We start from the raw sequence: 25,242 nt of genomic DNA on the forward strand, positions 1-25,242 counted from the left end.
CTAGGCTCTCTGCTCACCTTCACTCTTTCATTCCCCTTTTCTCCCACCTCTGGAACAAACTCCCCACTCCCTTCAATCCCACTCCTCCCTCCAGGTCTTTAAAACAGCTGTTCACCACCATCTCTTATCGTCCCCCATCGAAAACCTTGATCTTTTCTACCCCCGGTAATTCACCCCAGAGTCCTTGCAGTGTTCATATGTTTTAATCCTCTCCCACCTCCCCCCAAGTCCTCCCGATGTCCCTGCTCTCAAATGTTGTGTTTGTGTCCTTCCCCCTCTTCCCCCTCTCTTTTGTGTCCTTCCCCCTCTCTCCCCATCTTGTCTGCCGCTCCCCTTGTTTTTTGTGTTTTGTGTGTCGGTTTGTCTTTTTGTGTGATTAATGTTAGCTCTTTCACGAGCCTCGATCTTGTATACAAAAAAAACAAAAAAAAAAAGTCTTACGTGTCCCCTTTTCAAAGGCACTGCGTTGCTGTATACGTTGTTGTGGATTTGAGAATTGTTGTAAATATCACCCTCTGTAAGTGTAATGAATTCTTGTAAATATCTCCGTTTGGTGTGTAAAGGTCAAAGGTCGTCCTCCTAGTTAATCCATATACATACACGCAGGCCACCATATACCCTTTTAAATAGTTATTTCTTTATTCTATGTGAGTTTAAGGTTCTGTTGCCCATTAGTTGACACTCCATTGCACCGAACTGAAATAAGATAGCATCCCCTGAAATATCCCCATGGCCTCCGAAAACCTGCCAGCAAGGCGGCGTTCGCCGCTGCTGCTTTGGGGTTTTTTTATTTTATTTTTTTTATTTTTTTTGTATACAAGATTGAGGCTCGTGAAAGAGCTAACATTAATCACACAGAAAGACAAACCGACACATAAAACATATAACATGGGGAGCGGTAGACAAGATGGGGAAAGAGGGGGAAGGACACAAACACAACATTTGAGAGCAGGGACATCGAGAGATCTGTAGGAGGGAGAGGGCTTTGGGGGGGGGGGGAGGCATGGGAAGGGGGGGGTGGGAGAGGTATAAAACATATGGACACTGCCAGGACTTCCAGGAAAGAAGTTGGAATTTCAAACAAGGTGGATCTGGGGTGAATAAGCGGGGGAATTAGTGGGGTGAGCCCTGTGCCGCACCAGCCCTTTGCCGCACCAGCCCTTTGCCGCACCAGCCCTTTGCCGCACCAGCCCTGTGTCGCACCAGCCATACGTCGCACCAGCCCTTTGTTGCACCAGCCCTGTGCCGCTATGCCGATATTATGACGTCATAGTGAAGTCATGAACCTATGACATCATCATTACCTCCGCCACCAAAGGTGGATGGAGGTTATGTTTTCACCCCTGTCTGTGAACAAAATATCTCAAGTTATGGACGGATTCGGACAAAATTTGGCAGAGATGTAGCGTATGTGACAAGGAAGAAATGATTAGATTTTGGTGAAGATCTGGATCTGTCTGGTAGAATTTTAAAAAGTGATTCTTCACCATTCTGTCTGGTAGAATTTTAAAAAGTGATTCTTCACCATTGGGAGATAGGGTTGTGTTCTTCGCCGCAAGACTCCATTAGCCACGAGGTAATCTCGGAGAAAAGGGGGGAGGAGCCACCTTACGGGCATAGCCCGCACCTCGTCATCAAGGGTGGAGCCCCGAACGACCAACCACAGGCTCAGTGAGTATGGCTTGGAAAGGCGTGGCATAAAACCCGCGGCGGACGCCCCCACGAGAGATGCGTCAAAGAGTGGGCAGTCCACCGGGAGAGAGTTGAGTGGAGTTGTTCAGTTCAGTGGAGGAGGAACAGTGAGGTTGGGCTCAGTTGAGGAGGAGAGAGTGAGACACGTGGAGAGGAAAGCGAATGAGAATCGGCACGCCCTGCTCGCGATACCAACCAGCACTCTGAGAACAACCAGTGCGTGCACGCGAACATCGACGTGCCGCGGTCTTCGGATCTCCCTGTCGCCCGTTCTGTGAACCAGAGTGCGAGGAGTCAGAGCTGTCACCTCCAGCCCTGCCCTTTGCACGAACCTGAACCTCCTCATCCCTGCACCCATTCCTGCCATTCCATCCTTTTGTGTACGTGAGTTTGTTTTGTGTGTCTTGTCCCTGGGGTATAAGTAAGTCTGTATAAGCTAGAAATTGCACTGTGTCTTCTGGTCCTTACATCCTTCTATAAATTATTTTCGTTTCTTTCCTTCTCCTTGGTTCCTTTAATTGTGTAAATAGTAGTAATAAATTATATTTTGTTCTTCCTACTTTTGCCTTCTTCTTCTTCACATCCGTTCGTCTTTGAGGTTTCCACATTGAACACCTGTGACATGATTTGGCCAACGTTTCGGAATCGGGTTAGTGAATGATAATGACTCGAACTTCGGGTTGCTAACACTGCTCGGCAATTATAACATCTAAAACCAGGGTTCGAGCAGGGGAGTCCCTCCCCTGCTTCGCGGTCAGGAGTGGCACTCAGGTCCTTGGGACTTTTCGTAGACCAAATACCCTGGCTGCTCCTGACCGTAAGGAGCATTGGGACTTCAGGACTCACGTCGGTCAGTCATACACAAGGGATTAATCCCCCCCTTCTTAAGGGGAAAAGGCCGACGTCGAGATCCGTAACAAATTGGTGCCAGGAAAGAGATTCGGACCTGAAGCGCGCTGCGCACGCTCAAATTACGAGTGGCCCACAATTTTATTTAACATCCTAAATTTAAAATCGTGCCATGGATGGTCAAGGCGACCGGATGCCGGTGGGGGAATTAGAAGAGGGGTTAGGGGTAATCCAGGACCACAGGGGGGGAATGGAGAGAGAGGAGAGCAATGAAGATGTGGTTGCGGGGGTATCAGGTGCACAAAATGGCGGTTCGCACGTGGTTGCGGCAGCCGAGCCCGAGATACCAGGGTACATGCGATTTTTTATGGACCAATTAATGGCAAAAGTCGACGAAAGGGGGGAGACATTGAAAAAAATGGGTGAGCAATTAGAAAATCGAATGGGGCAGCACATACAACAACATGCATTTTAAAGGCCATTTTCCCTGCTAGAGCAGGTGTGCAGCACATGGGAAACCAAATTGAAGGGATGGAAAGCAGAATGAGGGACGAAGCAAGGGGTACCAGTGAGCAATTGAGAGACGGGTTAAGTAATATGGGAAGCAAATTGGAGGGACTCGGAAGCAAATTGGAGGGACTCGGAGGCAAATTTGAAGGATTCGGAAGCAGATTAGGGGACAAACTGGGGGGCATAGTTGGCCAAGCCAAATAAATTAATGAGGAGTTGGCGAGGGGGCAAGCCGCATATGAGGTGAGGGAAGCCGAGAGGGAGGTTGACCGCAGGTTGAGCGGGAGGAGCACACGGGTGCACGAGGAGGTAACGTGACTCGAGGAGCGCAGGTTGAGTGAGTCAGAGAAAAGCACAGGTAACTGGACCGGGGTAGACATTGCGACCCGGGGTATGGAAAAGCCGGCGACCGCTGAGGTAGAAGAGGGAATTTCAATACAGCCAGCGGTCGTCGAGGTGAATAAAGAAAAAGTAGTTGAAATTGAAAAGACGAGGGAGGTAGCCCAGGAATTGAAGGGAGAAATGGATATTGTACAAAGTCTGAATTCGCATCGTGGTGCCGTACTTGCTAATCCTTATAAAGATTTTCAGGTGCGCATGGAGAAAAGGATCCCAAAGGTGAGTCGTGCTGTGTATGGCGCTAAGAGGTTTTTCGGCAGAGTGTTTGGCGCGAAGAGAATTGTCGCGCGCTTGGGATCAATATGGCACCCGGGCGTTTGTGGAAGGTCCTTTGGGCGCTGTGTGAGTGGAAATGGCACGCGTGTGAGGAAAAAGTGTGTGTCAAAGAGTGAGCATGTTATAAAGTGTGGGGGTAAAACCGAGTGCGAGCGGGAATGCACGTCGGGGTGTACGGAGTGTGACACGGAGTGAGAGCGATACGGAGTGTACGTGCGAGGGTGAGAGTGACACGGAGAGTGTGTTGGTGGAGGAGCGGGTGCGAGGATGCACGTTTGGAATGGACGGCGAGAGTGTGCGAGGGAGCACACCTGAGTTGGTTGTGGCGCGTGTGCGGCAGGGCACATCAGAGCGCGTGAGTGGGTGGATGCAAGAGTGCACCCTATGAGTGGTACGGAGTACGTACCGAGGGAGAGTGCGCAAGACGGTGCGTGAGGTGTGTTAAGAAAGTGTGCGAACGGCGAGTGTGCGCGAGAGGTGTGGTGTGTAACAGGGAGTGTGGTGGTGGAATGGACGGAGTGTGGGGGATGCACTGGAGGCGCCGAGATGCCGGGTTTTGTGAGTGTGAAAAGGGTCGCGTGGGCATGCGAGTAAGGCGTCGACGTTGACCGGGGCAGTGTTTTGGGCGACGGATAGCCGATGCGAGCACTCGGGGCGCGGTGTGCTTTGCTGGATGCGAGGCCCGGCGTGGGTCGGTGTTGCGTCGCTTCTCTTTGAAGCGTCGTTGCCGATTCGGGCTTGGCCCCGCCCTGCACGGTTGAGTCCGGGCCTTGTCTGGCGAGGCGACCGGTCCGGTTCAGGGACAGGTTGGAGGAAGCGGTATGGTGCCCCCTGGTGGCGGGGACGGGGTTCCGACCGGGCGAGATTGAGCCATCGGGCCGGAGGCCGCAAGGATCCGCGCCGAGATGGTGCGTGGAATCTCGGCCCGACCAAACCTCCTCCCCTGAACAGAATGCCGGACAGATTCAACCTGCAGGCGACCAAACCACCCGAACTCATTGCTCGGCTTTGTGAAGCCGAGTTTTAATGAGGTAACGAAGCACCGAGGCTCGAGTTAAAGGACATTTCGTAGGGATAGGGAATTTGTGATTGGAAAATTTTGATTGGTTGAAATTTGAGAGCAAAATTTATAGTGGAAGATGCCCGATGTGGTGGGATGGCAAATCCACCGTCCCTCACATACGGGGCAAAGGAGCTATAGGTTTATGGGGTTTGGCAGTGTAAGCTTGCCGAGGGAGGGTTTGGATAATGTATAGGGACCTAGAGATTGACCATAGATAACTGGAGATTTAAGTAGCGACATTGGACAGGTAGTGGGGACATAGAGAGGGTAGTTGGATTATAATGACGAGGGAGCGCAATAATGTAAGGGGCGACGGGGAAGCGCGGTTTCAGCAGGGCACCAGGTAGATCAGATGATGCCGTGTGTTTGAGAATCGGAAGTGTATTGTGAAAAGTGTGAGGTGGTTGTGAGTTGTATTGAGCGTGGAAGTGTATGGAGCAGTGTATGAGGAACAATTGTGATTGTGCATTGTATGGAATGATTGAAGAAACCTGGGAGGAAGGAGGATGCAGGTGGCACCAGGTGTGATTGCACAGGTGTGCAAGCGAACAGGTGTATGGAGCAGTGCATGAGTGAGTAATAGTGATTGAGTGTTGTGTTGAGCAAATGGTCCTGGAGGAAGGAGGGTGCAGGAAGCACCAGGTGTGATTGCACAGGTGTGCAAGCGAACAGGTGTATGGAGCAGTGCATGAGTGAGTAATAGTGATTGCGTGTTGTGTTGAGCAAATGGTCCTGCAGGAAGGAGGGTGCAGGAAGCACCAGGAGTGATGGCACAGGTGTGCAAATACAGGTGAGAATGGTTGTGTGGAATACATGGAGTATGAAATGGATGGTGTGGAGTGAGTATGATGGAAACTGTGGAGTGGAGTGGATGGTGCGAAGGTGTGTATGGGGAGGATGGACCCCATCACGAATACCCGGGGAGGGTAGTTTAAGAGTTAGGTAGAGGGAGTAGGTAAATTGTGGTTGGATATTGGCATCTGTGGTGTGTGTGGAAGAATGGTGTTTGGATGGGTGCATTAGTATTGTGGAAATGGCTGGGCGTGTGGCCTGTTAGTGTGTGTAGTTAAATGGGCACTCCACCACTGTGAGGATGTCGGCCAGGTGAGGCCGCAGGTGGGCTCTGGGAGCCGTTAGAGTTGTGGATGGGGCCCGAGGATCCGGGGGACGGACCCGGGTAGCCCAGTGCCAGAGAGGGCACCGAGTGGGGAGAGCGCCAGAGGGCCTTCCCCAGTTAGATAGGTTAGGGTAAGGAGCAGGTAAGCTCGGAGGCAACTGCAGTGGTGGAGGTGTGCAGGTGGGTAGACCTGCTGGGAGAGCCACACGACCCAGTCCTGAAATTGTGCAAAGGCACAGGGAGTTGAATCGGGGGAGTGAGACCCCAAATTGATGAAGCACCACAGTTTGGTCAATGGGAATTTGGTTTTTAAAACCGCATAGAGTAAGATGGCCAATGGATTGGCAGGGAAAGACCCCGGGTAGTGTAAAGTGTGTTAATGTCATTTAGAAGGTAGATAGGATGGAAATCTCCTTGCACCATCTACATCCACTCACCTGAGGTGACAGGACTCCACACCATGCCATGGTTTGTTGTTTTTTATTATTTTTTTTGTGCAAATGTTTTGGATTGTGAGACGCATCATGACGTGGGGGTGACATTGTGTTGATGTTCCATCTCTCCCTCCTTATGAGGATTGATGATGAATTGGTGATGGCAAATTTGGATTAGTGGGATTGTGACGAATTTGGTATAGGGGAAATATAGGGAGGATGAGACGTAGTGACGGATTTGTAAATGTGTAGGTTTTTTTTGTACATACTGGGGTAAGGGCAAGGGTAGAGTAGGTAACAGGGGGGGTGACGTACGGTAGGGACGAGCTTTTCTCCACTCAGTCTCCAGACGCACCTCACCTTGCATTGCCTTTATTGATGTGTACCCTTGTGACCTTACCCCTCGCTAACCTGCCCTCTCTGTCTTCCTTCCCCAACCCATGGATCGTGCTCTCTGGGCACCGAGGGGAGCGTGCGGGAGTCCGCCATTGTGTGCCCGAACCTCCGCAACCAGCTGTCTGCATCGATGCACCACTTATGGACCACATGTCTGCGGCTGAGCACCACCCATGGACCCCACGGGTTGGGGCATGGCCCCTCTGCTGGAACCGGCCATGATGGCCCGAGATCTTGCTGGCGGACCTCGGTAACGTGGCATACAGGTGAACCACCCCAAGTCGGCCTCTATGGGCCCTAAATAAAAAAACACAATGGACACATTCTGTGCTTGTTATTATTATGTCCAAATAGGCCGCCAGCAAGAAGAACATGAAGAAAGACAACATCTGGAAGAACATTGGCCAGCAGAGGGAGCCGAAGAGCAAGACCACCAGCAGGGTTTGTTTATTTTTATTATGAACTGGTGACTGTGCAGTGACTGGTGCGTTTATGGTGCTGTATGGGGCTTTATGGTGCTCGTTATTGGTGCTGGTGCGTCGATGCAGTGCAGGCTGTCTCCCCCCTCTCCCCCCCAAAAGGAACAATCGCAGGTCCTGGGTTAGTTGTGTAAATACAATTAGCGTCATTTGTAAATAATGCTCCCCACCGTTCATGTATAGTTTGAAGACAATTCTGCAATTCGGTTAGCTGTGGGCGTAAATCTGTTAGCCAGGGTGCAATGCAGCAGGGGGACATACTTATTTGTGTTTTAAAACTGTCACACTCAGGGTCAGGTTAATTGTAGAGGGAATTACACCTACGTGTCACACTAAGTAAAGTTTTATAGGCCCGAGGACATGCCTGGAGGATGAGGGTGCAGTGTTGTGGATTTGAGAATTGTTGTAAATATCACCCTCTGTATGTGTAATGAATTCTTGTAAATATCTCCGTTTGGTCTGTAAAGGTCAAAGGTCGTCCTCCTAGTTAATCCATATACATACATGCAGGCCACCATATACCCTTTTAAATAGTTATTTCTTTATTCTATGTGAGTTTAAGGCTCTGTTGCCCATTAGTTGACACTCCATTGCACCGAATTAAAATAAGATAGAATCCCCTGAAATATCCCCATGGCCTCCGAAAACCTGCCAGCAAGGCGGCGTTCGCCGCTGCTGCTTTGGGGTTGTGTTCTTCGCTGCAAGACTCCATTAGCCACGAGGTAATCTCGGAGAAAAGGGGGGAGGAGCCACCTTCGGGCGTAGCCCGCACCTCGTCATCAAGGGTGGAGCCCTGAACGACCAACCACAGGCTCGGTGGGTATGGCTTGGAAAGGCGTGGCATAAAACCCGCGGCGGACGCCCCCATGAGACATGCGTCAGAGAGTGGGCAGTCCACCAGGAGAGAGTTGAGTGGAGTTGTTCAGTTCAGTGGAGGAGGAACAGTGAGGTTGGGCTCAGTTGAGGAGGAGAGAGTGAGACACGTGGAGAGGAAAGCGAATGAGAATCGGCATGCCCTGCTCGCGATACCAACCAGCACTCTGAGAACAACCAGTGCGTGCACGCGAACATCGACGTGCCGCGGTCTTCGGATCTCCCTGTCGCCCGTTCTGTGAACCAGAGTGCGAGGAGTCAGAGCTGTCACCTCCAGCTCTGCCGTTTGCACGAATCTGAACTTCCTCATCCCTCCACCCATTCCTGCCATTCCATCCTTTTGTGTGCGTGAGTTTGTTTTGTGTGTCTTGTCCCTGGGGTATAAGTAAGTCTGTATAAGCTAGAAATTGCACTGTGTCTTCTGGTCCTTCCATCCTTCTGTAAATTATTTTCGTTTCTTTCCTTCTCCTTGGTTCCTTTAATTGTGTAAATAGTAGTAATAAATTATATTTGTTCTTCCTACTTTTGCCTTCTTCTTCTTCACATCCGTTCGTCTTTGAGGTTTCCACATTGAACACCTGTGGCATGATTTGGCCAACATTTCGGAATCTGGTTAGTGAATGATAATGACTCGAACTTCGTGTTGCTAACACCGCTCGGCAATTATAACATCTAAAACCGGGGTTTGAGCAGGGGAGTCCCTCCCCTGCTTCGCGGTCAGGAGTGGCACTCAGGTCCTTGGGACTTTTCGTAGACCAAATACCCTGGCTGCTCCCGACCGGAAGGAGCGTTGGGACATCAGGACTCACGTCGGTCAGTCATACCCAAGGGGATTAATCCCCCCTTCTTAAGGGGAAAAGGCCGACGTAGAGATCCGTAACAATATATATATATATATATAGATATACATACATACATACATACATACATATTGGTGTTGTTCTGCAATGACAGGTTCATAGTTTTCTGTGGTATCCATTGCTCTTTAAAGAATATTTGGTAATTGCACCTGCAGAATGTTGAAATGTTTGATTTTTCCCTTTAGTTGATAATGAAACGTCACATTTACGAAATTTAACCTTTAATCCTACCTGTGCTATGAAGTGTGACGCACATGTTAGCATGACACGAAATCCACCAACAGGTACCCAGTATTGGGTGTGTTTTTGGTCTAAATATTTTATGGTATGACTCGGATGACATCCATCACCTGCAGAAAAAAACAACCTTTAATTGACGCCCTGATCACGTGGTTTACAGTTCTTTAAAAAACCAACCTCAGGTCATATAAAAGCAAAAAATACCAGGTCACGAAGTGTCTCAAGTCTCACAGGTACAAGTGCAGTGCACATCATTACTCAGGTATGACTCAGGTATCTGTTTGAGTAAAATATACTCTGGCAATCTATATACTGATTTAGGTTTCTAAACGTTGAGGATTGTTGTAAAATTGTGACTTGTGGGCCATTTATGTTGACATGTTCCCAGGAGTTTAAAAAGATTATTTGCAATGTGGGTTATTGTTTGATCCTGCTGATCGGTGTGCGCCTACATATAGGCATTTGTGTATGTATAGTCACGTGAAAAAGTAAGTAAACCCCATGTAAAGTTTTGACTTTTTCAACATATTTTAACATACAGCTATTTGATCTTCATTTCAACAATATTGAAAGATAAAGGTGATATAATACAACAAATATCATGAAACATTTACATTTTGTAGTCAATTGTATAATTTAAATAAACATAAATGCAAATTTCGCATGTGGAAAAAGTAAGTACACCCCTACATTTATCACTACTTCAAATACCTAAAATTAGAATCAGGTGCACCAGCTCAGGTGCAAATGATTAGAACATCGTTCGAGAGGATCTTCGAGGAACCTGTCTTATTAAAACCTCAGACATTTAGTTTGGTTTGCTCTTTGTTGTTGAAGTGTGCGGCGTCACCATGACTAGATCAAAAGAGCTCTCTGAGGCCTTCAGAAAGAAGGTTATAGATGCCTACGAGTCTGGGAAGGGATTTTAAAAAGATCTCCAAACAATTTGAAATCAATCATTCGACTGTCCGGAAGATCATCTACAAGTGGAGAAGATTCCAAACAACTGCCAACTTGTTCAGGCCAGGCCGCCCCAGCAAGTTCAGCCTGAGAGCAGACCGCAAGATGCTGAAAGAAGTCTCTAAGAACCCCAGAATGTCATCATGGGACCTGCAGGTAGCTCTTGCCACTGTTGATGTCAAAGTGCATGAGTCCACCATGATAAAGAGGCTGCACAAATTTGATCTACATGGGAGGTGTGCCAGGAGGAAACATTTGCTGTCCAGAAAGAACATCAGGGCAAGACTAAAGTTTGCCAATGAACACCGAGGCAAAGACCAGATCTTCTGAAACAATGTGCTCTGGACAGATGAGTCAAAGGTAGAGCTATTTGGCCACAGTACCAGAAGGCATGTTTGGCGAAAACCAAAGACAGCATTTGACCACAAGAACCGGATACCAACTGCAAAGCATGGTGGTGGAAATATTATGGTTTGGGGCAGCTTTGCTGCATCAGGGCCTGGGCAGCTCACCATCATATAATCCATTATGAATTCTTCATTGTACCAGAGGGTGCTTGAGGATAATGTGAGGCCATCTGTCGGAAAGTTGAAGCTCAACCGAAGGTGGACCTTGCAACATGACAATGACCCTAAACATACCAGTAAATCCACCAAGGAATGGCTGAAAAGAAAGAAATGGAGGGTTCTGGAAAGGCCAAGTCAAAGCCCGGATCTAAATCCCATCGAGATGTTGTGGGGGGATTTGAAACGAGCTGTGCATGCAAGAAACCCCTCAAACATCGCACAGCTGAAAGAATTCTGCATGGAGGAGTGGGTAAAAATTTCTCCCAGTCGATGTGAGAGACTGGCAGACAGTTATAAGAAATGCCTCCTTGAGGTTGTTTCTGCCAAAGGGGGCAATACCACCTATTAGAGCCAAGGGTGTCCTTACTTTTTCCACATGCGAAATTTGCATTTATGTATATTTAAATTATACAATGGACTACAAAATGTAAATGTTTCATGATATTTGTTATAATATATCACCTTTATCTATCAATATTGTTGAAATGAAGATCAAATAGCTGTATGTTAAAATATGTTGAAAAAGTCAAAACTTTACATGGGGTGTACTTACTTTTTCACGTGACTGTATATGTATATGTGTGTGTGTGTGTGTATGTGTGTGTGTATGTATGTATGTGTGTTTGTATGTGTGTATGTGTGTGTGTGTGTGTGTATGTATGTATGTGTGTTTGTATGTGTGTATGTGTGTGTGTGTGTGTATGTGTGTTTGTGTGTGTGAGTTTGTGTGTATGCATGCGTGTGCATGCGTATGTGTGTGTGTGCGTGTGTATGTGTGTCCATGTGTGTGTGTGCATGCGTGTGCGTGCATGTGTGTATGTGTCAATGTGTGTGTGTGCATGTGTGTGTATATGTATGTGTGTGTGTGTGTGTGTGTGTAGAATTCATTATAACAACTGTACAATGACAAGGAACAGAAGACTAAGATAATTTGACTAAAGTGTAGAATTCATTATAACAACTGTACAATGACAAGGAACAGAAGACTAAGATAATTTGACTAAAGTGTAGAATTCATTATAACAACTGTACAATGACAAGGAACAGAAGACTAAGATAATTTGAAATTATAATACTCACAAACTAACATTTCACTTTTCTGTGCCCATGAAGGTGGAGACCAGGTGTATCTTCGTGAAAATGACGCAGCTTTTACAACTCCATTTACTCGGTAAGATCCCACAAGACTATTCATAAAATAACAACCCATTCAGATGCAGGTATGTACACAGGTTGGCACGGGGAGAGAGAGGGAAGGAGAGGTCGGGGGAGAGGGAGAGAGAGGGAGAGGGGGAGGGAGAGAGGGAGGGAGAGGGAGAGGGGGAGGGGAAGGGAGAGGGGGAGGGAGAGAGGGAGGGAGAGGGGGAGGGGAAGGGGGAGGTGAAGGGGGAGGTGAAGGGGCAGGGGAAGGGGGAGGGGGAGCGGGAGAAGGATGGAGAGAGGGAGGGAGAGAGGGATGGGGAGAGAGGGAGAGAGGGAGAGGAGAGAGGGAGGGAGGGAGAGAGAGTTAAATTTTTAGCTCTTTCACGAGCCTCGATTCAGTATACAAAAAAAAAAAAAAAAAGTGAGAGAGGGATGGATTCCATGACCTTGCAGATGATTGGAGGTTAGCTGATAGGTCTGTGGTTGGTTTTTGGATCAGTTTTTGCTCCTTTTTTTTTTTAGCTCGTCTTCAATTGGAATTCGAGATAAGGTAATGTCATCGTGCACTGTCCGTCCATCTGTTGCCAGTTTTGACTTCACTGGCCAAACCGCTGGGCCGATCCGGCAGAAATTTGGCAGCAAGGTTCCACACCACCTGACTGGTAATGGGGATTGCAAAGCTCGTTCCAGTCACATGACTTTATGTCAAAATGGCAGACTTAGTAAATTTCTTCAAAAATCTTCTTCTCCAAACCCAGGAGTCAGAATGCTACCAAATCAGGTTGCATCATTAGGCCGGGGCACAGGTAAGCTACAGGTCCAGTGGTCCTATTTTTGATGTAGTGCAGTGATGTTCGCAGATGAAAGATGACCAAGGACAAATTACAGAGTGAAAAGGGCAGACAGGGCAAGGTGCAAGATGAGCAGAGCAGTTTTAGGACATGAGCTGATGGCATCCTGTCCACTTGCAGAATCAGTCGAGTGTTGCGAGAATATCTCCACCTTCTCAGGTGGAGAAAACAGAGTCCAGGAGCAGTTGGATGTGACTAGGTAGTGTGGGTCCAGAGAGTGAAGGGTTGGGGACACAAGATTTGAAAGCAAACAGAATTGAGGCATTCGGCCTTCGCACTATTTGGGTGTGTTCTCACCGCACGAGCAGGAATGCAGAATGGGCAGCTTTTGAAACAGGAATCTTCAGCAGAAACACGTCAGTCAAGAATTGCTTCGAGGTCTCACATAAACTACGGGCAAAATTGGCTGATACGGTCCTCAAACTACATGCCTGAGAATCTTTCAATATAAAATGGTCCCTTCCATGGTACAAGGACCTTTATCAGTTAACAGGCCCTCAATGGTTTTCCTGATGAGAATATATTGATAAATCAGATTAAAAACTAAAACATTCAATTCGATCGCATTTCTGGACTTCAAGATCTGCTGCGTGTCATCACATTTTACTAATGGTAGTGCAGCCGCAAGGAAGCCAGTTCAGAAAATGCTGTCAAATCAAAGGCCTTACTGTTGTGTTCATTGTCAATTACAGGAAATGTCATGGAATCAATCATTGCATCTGATGTCATCTTTCCTGTTTTTGGGCTTCGTCTTGTTTCGGTTTGGGCTTCGTCATGTTTCGGCTTTGGCTTGTCATGTTTCGGTTTGGGCTTCGTCATGTTTCGGCTTTGGCTTGTCTTGTTTCGGCTTGGGCTTCATCATGTTTCGGCTTGGGCTTCGTCATGTTTCGGTTTGGGCTTCGTCATGTTTCGGCTTTGGCTTGTCTTGTTTCGGCTTGGGCTTCGTCATGTTTCGGCTTTGGCTTGTCATGTTTCGGTTTGGGCTTCGTCATGTTTCGGCTTGGGCTTCGTCATGTTTCGGCTTGGGCTTCGTCATGTTTCGGTTTGGGCTTCGTCATGTTTCGGCTTTGGCTTGTCATGTTTCGGTTTGGGCTTCGTCATGTTTCGGCTTTGGCTTGTCATGTTTCGGTTTGGGCTTCGTCATGTTTCGGCTTTGGCTTGTCATGTTTCGGCTTGGGCTTCGTCATGTTTCGGCTTGGGCTTCGTCATGTTTCGGTTTGGGCTTCGTCATGTTTCGGTTTGGGCTTCGTCAAGTTTCGGTTTGGGCTTCGTCTTGTTTCGGCTTGGGCTTCGTCATGTTTCGGCTTGGGCTTCGTCATGTTTCGGTTTGGGCTTCGTCATGTTTCGGCTTTGGCTTGTCATGTTTCGGTTTGGGCTTCGTCATGTTTCGGCTTTGGCTTGTCTTGTTTCGGTTTGGGCTTCGTCATGTTTCGGCTTGGGCTTCGTCATGTTTCGGTTTGGGCTTCGTCTTGTTTCGGTTTGGGCTTCGTCATGTTTCGGCTTGGGCTTCGTCATGTTTCGGTTTGGGCTTCGTCTTGTTTCGGCTTGGGCTTCGTCATGTTTCGGCTTGGGCTTCGTCTTGTTTTGGCTTTGGCTTCGTCTTGTTTCGGTTTGGGCTTCGTCTTGTTTCGGTTTGGGCTTCGTCATGTTTCGGCTTGGGCTTCGTCTTGTTTTGGCTTTGGCTTCGTCTTGTTTCGGTTTGGGCTTCATCTTGTTTCGGTTTGGGCTTCGTCATGTTTCGGCTTTGGCTTCGTCTTGTTTCTGTTTGGGCTTCGTCATGTTTCGGTTTGGGCTTCATCTTGTTTCGCTTTGGGCTTCGTCATGTTTCGGCTTTGGCTTCGTCATGTTTCGGCTTGGGCTTCGTCTTGTTTCGGCTTGGGCTTCGTCTTGTTTCGGCTTGGGCTTCGTCTTGTTTCGGCTTGGGCTTCGTCATGTTTCGGCTTGGGCTTCGTCATGTTTTGGTTTGGGCTTCGTCATGTTTCGGCTTGGGCTTCGTCATGTTTCGGCTTGGGCTTCGTCTTGTTTCGGTTTGGGCTTCGTCTTGTTTCGGCTTGGGCTTCGTCATGTTTCGGCTTGGGCTTCGTCATGTTTCGGCTTGGGCTTCGTCATGTTTCGGCTTGGGCTTCGTCATGTTTCGGCTTGGGCTCCGTCATGTTTCGGCTTGGGCTTCGTCATGTTTCGGCTTGGGCTTTGTCATGTTTTGGTTTGGGCTTCGTCATGTTTCGGCTTGGGCTTCGTCTTGTTTCGGTTTGGGCTTCGTCTTGTTTCGGGTTGGGCTTCGTCATGTTTCGGCTTGGGCTTCGTCATGTTTCGGTTTGGGCTTCGTCATGTTTCGGTTTGGGCTTCGTCTTGTTTCGGTTTGGGCTTCGTCATGTTTTGGTTTGGGCTTCGTCATGTTTTGGTTTGGGCTTCGTCATGTTTCGGTTTGGGCTTCGTCTTGTTTCGGCTTGGGCTTCGTCATGTTTCGGCTTGGGCTTCGTCATGTTTCGGCTTGGGCTTCGTCATGTTTCGGTTTGGGCTTCGTCATGTTTCGGTTTGGGCTTCGTCTTGTTTCGGCTTGGGCTTCGTCATGTTTCGGCTTGGGCTTCGTTATGTTTCGGCTTGGGCTCCGTCATGTTTCGGCTTGGGCTTCGTCATGTTTCGGCTTGGGCTTTGTCATGTTTTGGTTTGGGCTTCGTCATGTTTCGGCTTGGGCTTCGTCTTGTTTCGGTTTGGGCTTCGGCATGTTTCGGCTTGGGCTTCGTCATGTTTCGGCTTGGGCTTCGTCATGTTTCGGCTTGGGCTTCGTCATGTTTCGGTTTGGGCTTCGTCATGTTTCGGCTTGGGCTTCGTCTTGTTTCGGCTTGGGCTTCGTCTTGTTTCGGTTTGGGCTTCGTCTTGTTTCGGTTTGGGCTTCGTCTTGTTTCGGTTTGGGCTTCGGCATGTTTCTGTTTGGGCTTCGTCTTGTTTCCGTTTGGGCTTCGTCATGTTTCTGTTTGGGCTTCGTCTTGTTTCGGTTTGGGCTTCGTCTTGTTTCCGTTTGGGCTTCGTCATGTTTCCGTTTGGGCTTCGTCATGTTTCGGTTTGGGCTTCGTCATGTTTCTGTTTGGGCTTCGTCATGTTTCGGTTTGGGCTTCGTCTTGTTTCCGTTTGGGCTTCGTCATGTTTCTGTTTGGGCTTCGTCTTGTTTCGGTTTGGGCTTCGTCATGTTTCGGTTTGGGCTTCGTCATGTTTCGGCTTGGGCTTCGTCATGTTTCTGTTTGGGCTTCGTCATGTTTCGGTTTGGGCTTCGTCATGTTTCGGTTTGGGCTTCGTCATGTTTCGGTTTGGGCTTCGTCATGTTTCGGCTTGGGCTTCGTCATGTTTCTGTTTGGGCTTCGTCATGTTTCTGTTTGGGCTTCGTCATGTTTCGGTTTGGGCTTCGTCATGTTTCGGTTTGGGCTTCGGCATGTTTCGGTTTGGGCTTCGTCATGTTTCGGCTTGGGCTTCGTCATGTTTCGGTTTGGGCTTCGTCATGTTTCGGTTTGGGCTTCGTCATGTTTCGGTTTGGGCTTCGTCATGTTTCGGTTTGGGCTTCGTCATGTTTCGGTTTGGGCTTCGTCATGTTTCGGTTTGGGCTTCGTCTTGTTTCGGTTTGGGCTTCGTCATGTTTCTGTTTGGGCTTCGTCATGTTTCGGTTTGGGCTTCGGCATGTTTCTGTTTGGGCTTCGTCATGTTTCGGTTTGGGCTTCGGCATGTTTCTGTTTGGGCTTCGGCATGTTTCTGTTTGGGCTTCGGCATGTTTCGGTTTGGGCTTCGGCATGTTTCGGTTTGGGCTTCGGCATGTTTCGGCTTGGGCTTCGTCATGTTTCGGCTTGGGCTTCGTCATGTTTCGGTTTGGGCTTCGTCATGTTTCGGTTTGGGCTTCGTCATGTTTCGGCTTGGGCTTCGTCATGTTTCGGCTTGGGCTTCGTCATGTTTTGGCTTGGGCTTCGTCATGTTTTGGCTTGGGCTTCGTCATGTTTCGGTTTGGGCTTCGTCATGTTTCGGTTTGGGCTTCGTCATGTTTCGGTTTGGGCTTCGTCATGTTTCGGTTTGGGCTTCGTCATGTTTCGGCTTGGGCTTCGTCATGTTTCGGCTTGGGCTTCGTCATGTTTTGGCTTGGGCTTCGTCATGTTTTGGCTTGGGCTTCATCATGTTTCGGTTTGGGCTTCGTCTTGTTTCGGTTTGGGCTTCGTCATGTTTCGGTTTGGGCTTCGTCATGTTTCGGCTTGGGCTTCGTCATGTTTCGGCTTGGGCTTCGTCATGTTTCGGCTTGGGCTTCGTCATGTTTCGGTTTGGGCTTCGTCATGTTTCGGCTTGGGCTTCGTCATGTTTCGGCTTGGGCTTCGTCATGTTTCGGCTTGGGCTTCGTCATGTTTCGGCTTGGGCTTCGTCATGTTTCGGCTTGGGCTTCGTCATGTTTCGGCTTGGGCTTCGTCATGTTTCGGCTTGGGCTTCGTCATGTTTCGGTTTGGGCTTCGTCATGTTTCGGCTTGGGCTTCGTCATGTTTCGGCTTGGGCTTCGTCATGTTTCGGTTTGGGCTTCGTCATGTTTCGGCTTGGGCTCCGTCATGTTTCGGCTTGGGCTTCGTCATGTTTCGGCTTGGGCTTCGTCATGTTTCGGCTTGGGCTTCGTCATGTTTCGGCTTGGGCTTCGTCATGTTTCGGCTTGGGCTTCGTCTTGTTTCGGTTTGGGCTTCGTCATGTTTCGGCTTGGGCTTCGTCTTGTTTCGGTTTGGGCTTCGTCATGTTTCGGCTTGGGCTTCGTCATGTTTCGGCTTGGGCTTCGTCATGTTTTGGCTTGGGCTTCGTCTTGTTTCGGCTTGGGCTTCATCTTGTTTCGGTTTGGGCTTCGTCATGTTTCGGCTTGGGCTTCGTCTTGTTTCGGTTTGGGCTTCGTCATGTTTCGGTTTGGGCTTCGTCATGTTTCGGCTTGGGCTTCGTCATGTTTCGGCTTGGGCTTCGTCATGTTTCGGTTTGGGCTTCGGCATGTTTCGGCTTGGGCTTCGTCATGTTTCGGCTTGGGCTTCGTCATGTTTCGGCTTGGGCTTCGTCATGTTTCGGCTTGGGCTTCGTCATGTTTCGGCTTGGGCTTCGTCATGTTTCGGTTTGGGCTTCGTCATGTTTCGGTTTAATATCTCTGTCATACCAAACACTTGAAAATGGTGCATGCAGTTTCCTTGCTTGATGATCAGCATTTGGAGGAAAGAGTGATTTATGATGAGTATGTTTCCACATTTTTTTTTTTCAGGTGTGTTGTTCATTTTTGGAGGAGTACAGATGAGCGAAGGTACTTGTGCACCTTCACTATTGGCAATGTGCCACTGAAATGTACCTCACACAGATATATAAATCGACAGCGATGTTTTCCCTCGTTAGTGTCACCTGAATTGAACTTTGACATGGCAGGGGATACAAGTATACCAAAATCAAACATTGATTTAAGGTCGAGATACATGTGGGTTGTTCCTTTGAAAAATAAAAAGTGTCAGTCTTGAGGATGCTTTTAAACAAATATACTAGATTTTCTGACGTGTCTGTCTGCATCTCCGAAAAATGTCTGCGTGTGTGTGTGTTCGTCTGTGCACGCGTGTGTCCGTCTGTGCACGCGTGTGTCCGTATGTGCGCACGTGTGTCCGTATGTGCGCGCGTGTTTCTGTATGTGCACACGTGTGTCCGTATGTGCGCGCGTGTTTCCGTCTGTGCGCACGTCAGTTTGTTTGACTTATCTGCACTCAAACTCAATCAGAATATGGAAAAAACGTGATCCGAGAAAACCTAAATTTAAACTCGGCGATATCGTTAGGATTTCGAAATGCAAAGCACATTTTGTAAAGGATAATACCAAAAGATGGGCATTAACTGAAGTTTACAAATTGATGATATTTTTGACATAGTCCCCTGGACTTATAAATTATATTACTTGAATGTGGAGAATAATTTTTTCGCTTATTTTATGCAAAATAACTCCAGAAAAACTTACATGTATTGAGCAAGAAAATGGAAACACCAATATAAAGTCACTTAATAGGGCATCGGCCATAAGGCCACCATGTGCAGCCAATAAGGCCTGTTCACAAACGTGGCATAGTCCACGAACGTCTGGAATTCTGCAGGAGGGATGCGGCACCATTCTTCCACGAGAAAGTCGATCACCTCACACTTGTTTGATGGAGGTGGAAAACGCCATCTCCAGCGTTGTTCCACAATATTCCATTAATGCTCGATTGGATCCAGATAGGGTGACTGAGAAGGCCATGACATATGGATAAACCAGTGTCATGCTCATCAAACCATTGGGTGACCACACATGCTCTGTGGATGGGGGCATTGGAGAGGTCTCTTGCAGCCATGCCAGCCATAATTATGGCATTTTTATACATGACCAGGCCTGGGCAGCATTTTTATACAAGGCCCTAAGCATACTGGGATGTTATTTGCTGAATTAACACATGAGCCACACCTGTGTGGAAGCAGTTGCTTGGTGTCCCTCATTTATGTATCTCATCCAAGAGCCTTGACTCTATTTAGAAAAAACGGTCATAGGTTTTATGGGCCAAATTGTCTCTTTCTGTATCGAAGTTCCTTGAAAGGAAAGTCATCTATTATATTGTGAACCGTGATGTCTGTCCGTGCGTTCCTCTGCCTCCCGTTTACGGTGGCTGCTTCATGCTGCGTTTGAAAAATTCAACATTGGTATGAATTAACTTAACAGAAAATCAACTTTAAAAAGTATAATACAGCTAATGTATCAACACAAATCATGCCGTTTTAATATAATCACACAGTTTTAATATAAACTAGAACTGCCACTTTAAAACTGCTGGCAGTGATGACCGGTTTACTCGCACCCACTTTTGATACAACCACACTTTTGATACAACCCCACTTTTGATACAACCCCACTTTCATACAACCCCACTTTCATACAACCCCACTTTCATTGGACATGCTTTGACACAACCCCCTTGGATACAACCCCGACACACACACACACACACACACACACACACACACACACACACACACATCCCCCCTACCCCCTCCCACACACACACCCACACCCCTCGCCCCACACGCACACACACACCAACCCCCCCTCCACATACACAAACACACCCCACCCCCAACACACACACACACACACACACACACACACACACACACACACACACACACACACACACACACACACACATCCACACCCACACACAAACACACATATCGACACACACACCCACACACAAACACCCCCACACCCCTCCCTCCACACACACACACATATCCACACAACCGCACATCCCCTTCCACCCCACCCCCCAAGACACATCCCCACACACATATCCCCCCACACACACACATTCCCCCTACCACCCCCTCCCCCACATACACACACACACACACACACAAACACATGCACACATCTCTACACCCCCCCCCACCCCAACACACACACACACATGCACACACACATCCCCCCACCCCTAACACACACAAACACACCACACCCCTCCCCCCAAACGCACACCCCTCTAAACACACACACACACACACACACCAACCCACCCCCCCCACCTACACACACACACACACACATCCCCCCACCCCTAACACACACACAAACACACGCATACATCCCCCCACCCCCAACACACACACACACATGCACACACACAACACACACACATACACACACACACATCCCCCCTTCCCCCACCCACACCCCTCCCCCCAAACACACACACACACACACACACACCAACCCCCCCCGACCTACACACACACAACCCTCCACCCCCACACACACACACACATCCCCCCTACACACACACACACACACCCCCCACCCCAAACACACACACACACACACACACACACACACACACACACACACACACACACACACATATCCACACACACACACACACACACAAACACGCGCACACCCCTCCCCCCACACGCACACACATATCCAGACAAATGCACAACCCCCTCCCCCCACCCCCCAAGACACATCCCACACACACATCCCCTGACACACACCCCCACCCCCCCCCCCCCACACATACACATCCCCACACACACACACATCCCCCCTACCCCCCACCCACATACACACACAAACACACACACAAACACATGCACACGTCCTCCCACCCCCACCCCCAACACACACACACACACACACACACACACACACACACACACACACATATCCCCCCACCCCTAACACACACACATGCACACATCCCCCCCACCCCCAACACACACACACACACAAACACACACACATACCCCCCCACCCCTAACACACACACAAAGACATGCACACATCCCCCCACCCCCCCCCAACCCTAACACACATGCACACACACACAAACACCCGCACACCCCTCCCCCCACACGCACACACATATCCAGACAAGCGCGCATCCCCCTCCCCCCAACCCCAAGACACATCCCACACACACATCCCCCGACACACACCCCCACGCCCCCCCCCCACACACACATCCCCACACACACACACACATTCCCCCTACCCCCCACCCACATACACACACACAAACACATGCACACGACGTCCTCCCACCCCCACCCCCAACACACACACACACACACACACACATATCCCCCCACCCCTAACACACACACATGCACACATCCCCCCCACCCCCAACACACACACACACACACACACACACACACACAAACACACACACATATCCCCCACCCCTAACACACACACAAACACATGCACACATCCCCCCACCCCCCCCAACCCTAACACACATGCACGCACACAACACCCCCACACCCCTCCCCCCACACAAACACCCCTCCACACATACACCCCTCCACACACACACATATCCACCCGCCCCCTCACACCCACACACACATACACACACACGCACATCCATACATACACACACACACACACACACACACACAAACACACGCACACATCTCCCCACCCCACTCCCAACACACACACACACACACACACACACACACACACACACCCCTCCACACATACACACACACACACACACACACACACACACACATATCCATCCCCCCTCCTCCACATGCACACCCCAACCCCTCCACACACACACACATATCCACCCCCCCCCACACCCACACACACACATCCCCCCACACACATCCCTACACACACACATACACACATCCCCCCCCCCCACACACAGCCACACACACACACACACACACACACACACACACACACACACACACACACACACACACACACACCCCCCTCCACACATACACACATTCACACACACACACACACACATATCCAACCCCCCTCCTCCACACGCACACCCCAACCCCCCCCCCCACATACACACATATCCCCCCCCCCCAACCCACAGACATCCACACACGCACATCCACACACACACACAAACACACACACATCCCCCCCACCCCATCCATTTAAAAAAATATTTTCGTTTAATTAACGATATCTGCCACCCGTGGAAGAACGTCCTGCCGTGGCATGGCGTCATCCGTGGCCCGTGCCGTATGTCAGCGTAGAACGAAGTATCCTGTCGATCGAACTTGGTCAAATTTTTCATGATTGTCACCAAATTTGTTGTGCTATTTTGTTAACTAATCCGAGGCAATACGACAATCGAAATCCGATTTGAAATCGGAGCCAAATTGACGCCGTAAGGTGTGCCTGCACGTGTGGATATTTTACCTGTGGAAGATTTCACTTTGGAAATGCGACCCATTTAAAATGTTAGATTTTGGATAACTTCGTCATTTTAAATCGGATTTCCACAAAATAAAGGTCACCATTGCTTGCAGATACCTCTCTTTCTCCCTAAAATTGAAGACAGGATGAACTTCAGAGCGAGAAATAAGCCGAGGCGGCGGAGAGTTTTACAATGTTATTTTCCAATGTAAATGACAATATCGTGTAGTTTTACGAAAATTCATCACAATTTGCCCAGATTTGTTGCATTCGAATGTTAACACCCTCTAGCGACTGCCAAATCCGAAGACAATTTAATTTCGAGCTACCCTTAGCTCGTGAGGTGGTTATGTCACATGGCCTGGTCAAAAAAATGTGTTGTGGTTCTTCTTCTTCAGGAAATAACAACTTCTAGTTTCCAGACTGTACATCCAATCATCTTGAGATTTTGCACACTTGTTACTCTTCATGACTTCTACTACAGTATGAAGTTTCACGTCGATCAATTAAGCGATTCAAGAGATATCCATTAAAAAAAAAAATTCGTTTAATTAACGATATCTGCCAAACCACGTGACCTATCGCAAATTCTAAAATGACATTTTAGTAGACTGACATGCTGAACAGATCTGTGAAGTTTCTCCTCGATTGGATCAAAATTTGGATCTCCTCGATAAATCACACTGTTTTAATATAAAGCACACTGCATTAATATAAATCACACTGTATTAATAGAAATCATACTGTTTTAATAGAAATCACACTGTTATAATATCACAGTGTATTAATATAGATCATACTGTATTAATAGAAATCATACTGTTTTAATATAAGTCATACTGTTTTAATAGAAATCACACTGTTTTAATAGAAATCACAGTTTTAATATCACAGTGTATTAATAGAAACTCATACTGTATTAATAGAAATCATACTGTATTAATAGAAATCGTACTGTTTTAATAGAAATCATACTGTTTTAATATCACAGTGTATTAATAGAAATCATACTGTATTAATAGAAATCATACTGTTTTAATAGAAATCACACTGTTTTAAGAGAAATCACACTGTTTTAATATCAGTGTATTAATAGAAATCATACTGTATTAATAGAAATCATACTGTTTTAATATAAATCACACTGTTTTAATATCACAGTGTATTCATAGAAATCATACTGTATTCATAGAAATCATACTGTATTAATAGAAATCATACTGTTTTAATATGTCATACTGTTTTAATAGAAATCACACTGTTTTAATATCACAGTGTATTAATATAAATCATACTGTATTAATAGAAATCATACTGTTTTAATATGTCATACTGTTTTAATAGAAATCACACTGTTTTAATATCACAGTGTATTAATAGAAATCATACTGTATTAATAGAAATCATACTGTTTTAATAGAAATCACACTGTATTAATAGAAATCACACTGCATTAATAGAAATCACACTCTATTAATAGAAAGCATACTGTTTTAATATAAAGCACACTGCATTAATATAAATCATACGGTTTTAATATAAAGCACACTGCATTAATATAAATCACACTGTATTAATAGAAAGCATATTGTTTTAATATAAATCACACTGTATTAATATAAATCATACTGTTTTAATATAAAGCACACTGCATTAATATAAATCACACTGTATTAATAGAAATCACACTGTTTTAATAGAAATCACACTGTTTTAATATAAAGCACACTGCATTAATAGAAATCACACTGTATTAATAGAAAGCATACTGTTTTAATATAAATCACACTGTTTTAATATAAATCACACTGTATTAATAGAAATCATACTGTTTTAATATAAATCACACTGTTTTAATATAAATCACACTGTTTTAATATAAAGCACACTGCATTAATAGAAATCACGCTGTATTAATATAAATCATACTGTTTTAATATTGTTGCGGTCCTCGGATTAGGATGTTATTTTTACCGAGCGGAGGTATAACCGCGGCCGAACAGTTGTTCCCTGACTAAAACCCGATTTACCCAAACGTTGGCCGTATCGCGCCACCGCTGCTCAATAGGGAAAAGACAAAGACGACGGATGTGAAGAAAAGGAAGACGAAGGCAAAGAAAGGTTTGAAATACGATTACTATTTATTACTATTTACAGGCTCAAAGTAACCAAGGAGAAGGAAAGATAATAAAATAATATACAGAAGCTTTTAGAGACACAGGGAAAATACTAGCTTATACAGACTTCGTTACTACCCAGGACAGAACAAACAAAGACGACTCACACGGGGAATTGCAGAGTGGATTGGCTGGAAGGAGGTGTGTGGCTGGAGGGGGGAGGACGGCACGGAGCTGGCTGGAGCTTGATCCCGCACGGGACGTCGGGCTGGACCTCGACGGCCGCTGATGCCACCGATCCTGTCGTGTGCGCGGGATCACGGGTCGGATCACGGGTCGGATCTCGGGTCGGATCACGGTCGGAGCCGACGCGCTGGTGGGGGGTCTGGCATGACGGGTTCTCTCCTCTCTCTTTCTTGGTCCAACCACTCTTTCTCCACCGACAACTCAACGCAACCAACTCAACCACTCAACGCAACCACTGACCACCCCTGACGACCAACTCAGCTCTGACCAAAACCACACAACACAGCTCTTGTCATGGACCTCTCTTTTCAGACGCAGAACTCATCTCTCGTGGGGGCATCTCTCATGGGTTATATATAGCCCCACCCTTGAACCTTTGCGAACCTCCCCGATCGCTCTTCCTCCGCCCTCTCTAACCAAACCCCTCGTGCTTGGTTGGTT

General features: G+C 47.6%; 1 protein-coding gene across 1 annotated transcript in view; it reads left to right on the forward strand.

Moving 5' to 3' along the window:
- Positions 1-9,302: 9,302 nt before the first annotated feature.
- Positions 9,303-25,242, forward strand: part of LOC137428762 (chitinase-3-like protein 1) — a 218,380-nt gene continuing 202,440 nt past the window's right edge. Inside the window, exons 1-3 of the mRNA XM_068118658.2 lie at positions 9,303-9,450; positions 11,828-11,885; positions 17,960-17,998. Of these exons, the coding sequence (XP_067974759.2) occupies positions 11,855-11,885; positions 17,960-17,998 (70 nt within the window). The 5' untranslated portion in view covers positions 9,303-9,450; positions 11,828-11,854. The remainder of the gene's footprint in view (positions 9,451-11,827; positions 11,886-17,959; positions 17,999-25,242) is intronic.

Source organism: Myxine glutinosa, chromosome 5, assembly GCF_964187855.1.
Source record: "Myxine glutinosa chromosome 5, kmMyxGlut1.1, whole genome shotgun sequence".
NCBI classification, from domain to species: Eukaryota; Metazoa; Chordata; class Myxini; order Myxiniformes; family Myxinidae; genus Myxine; species Myxine glutinosa.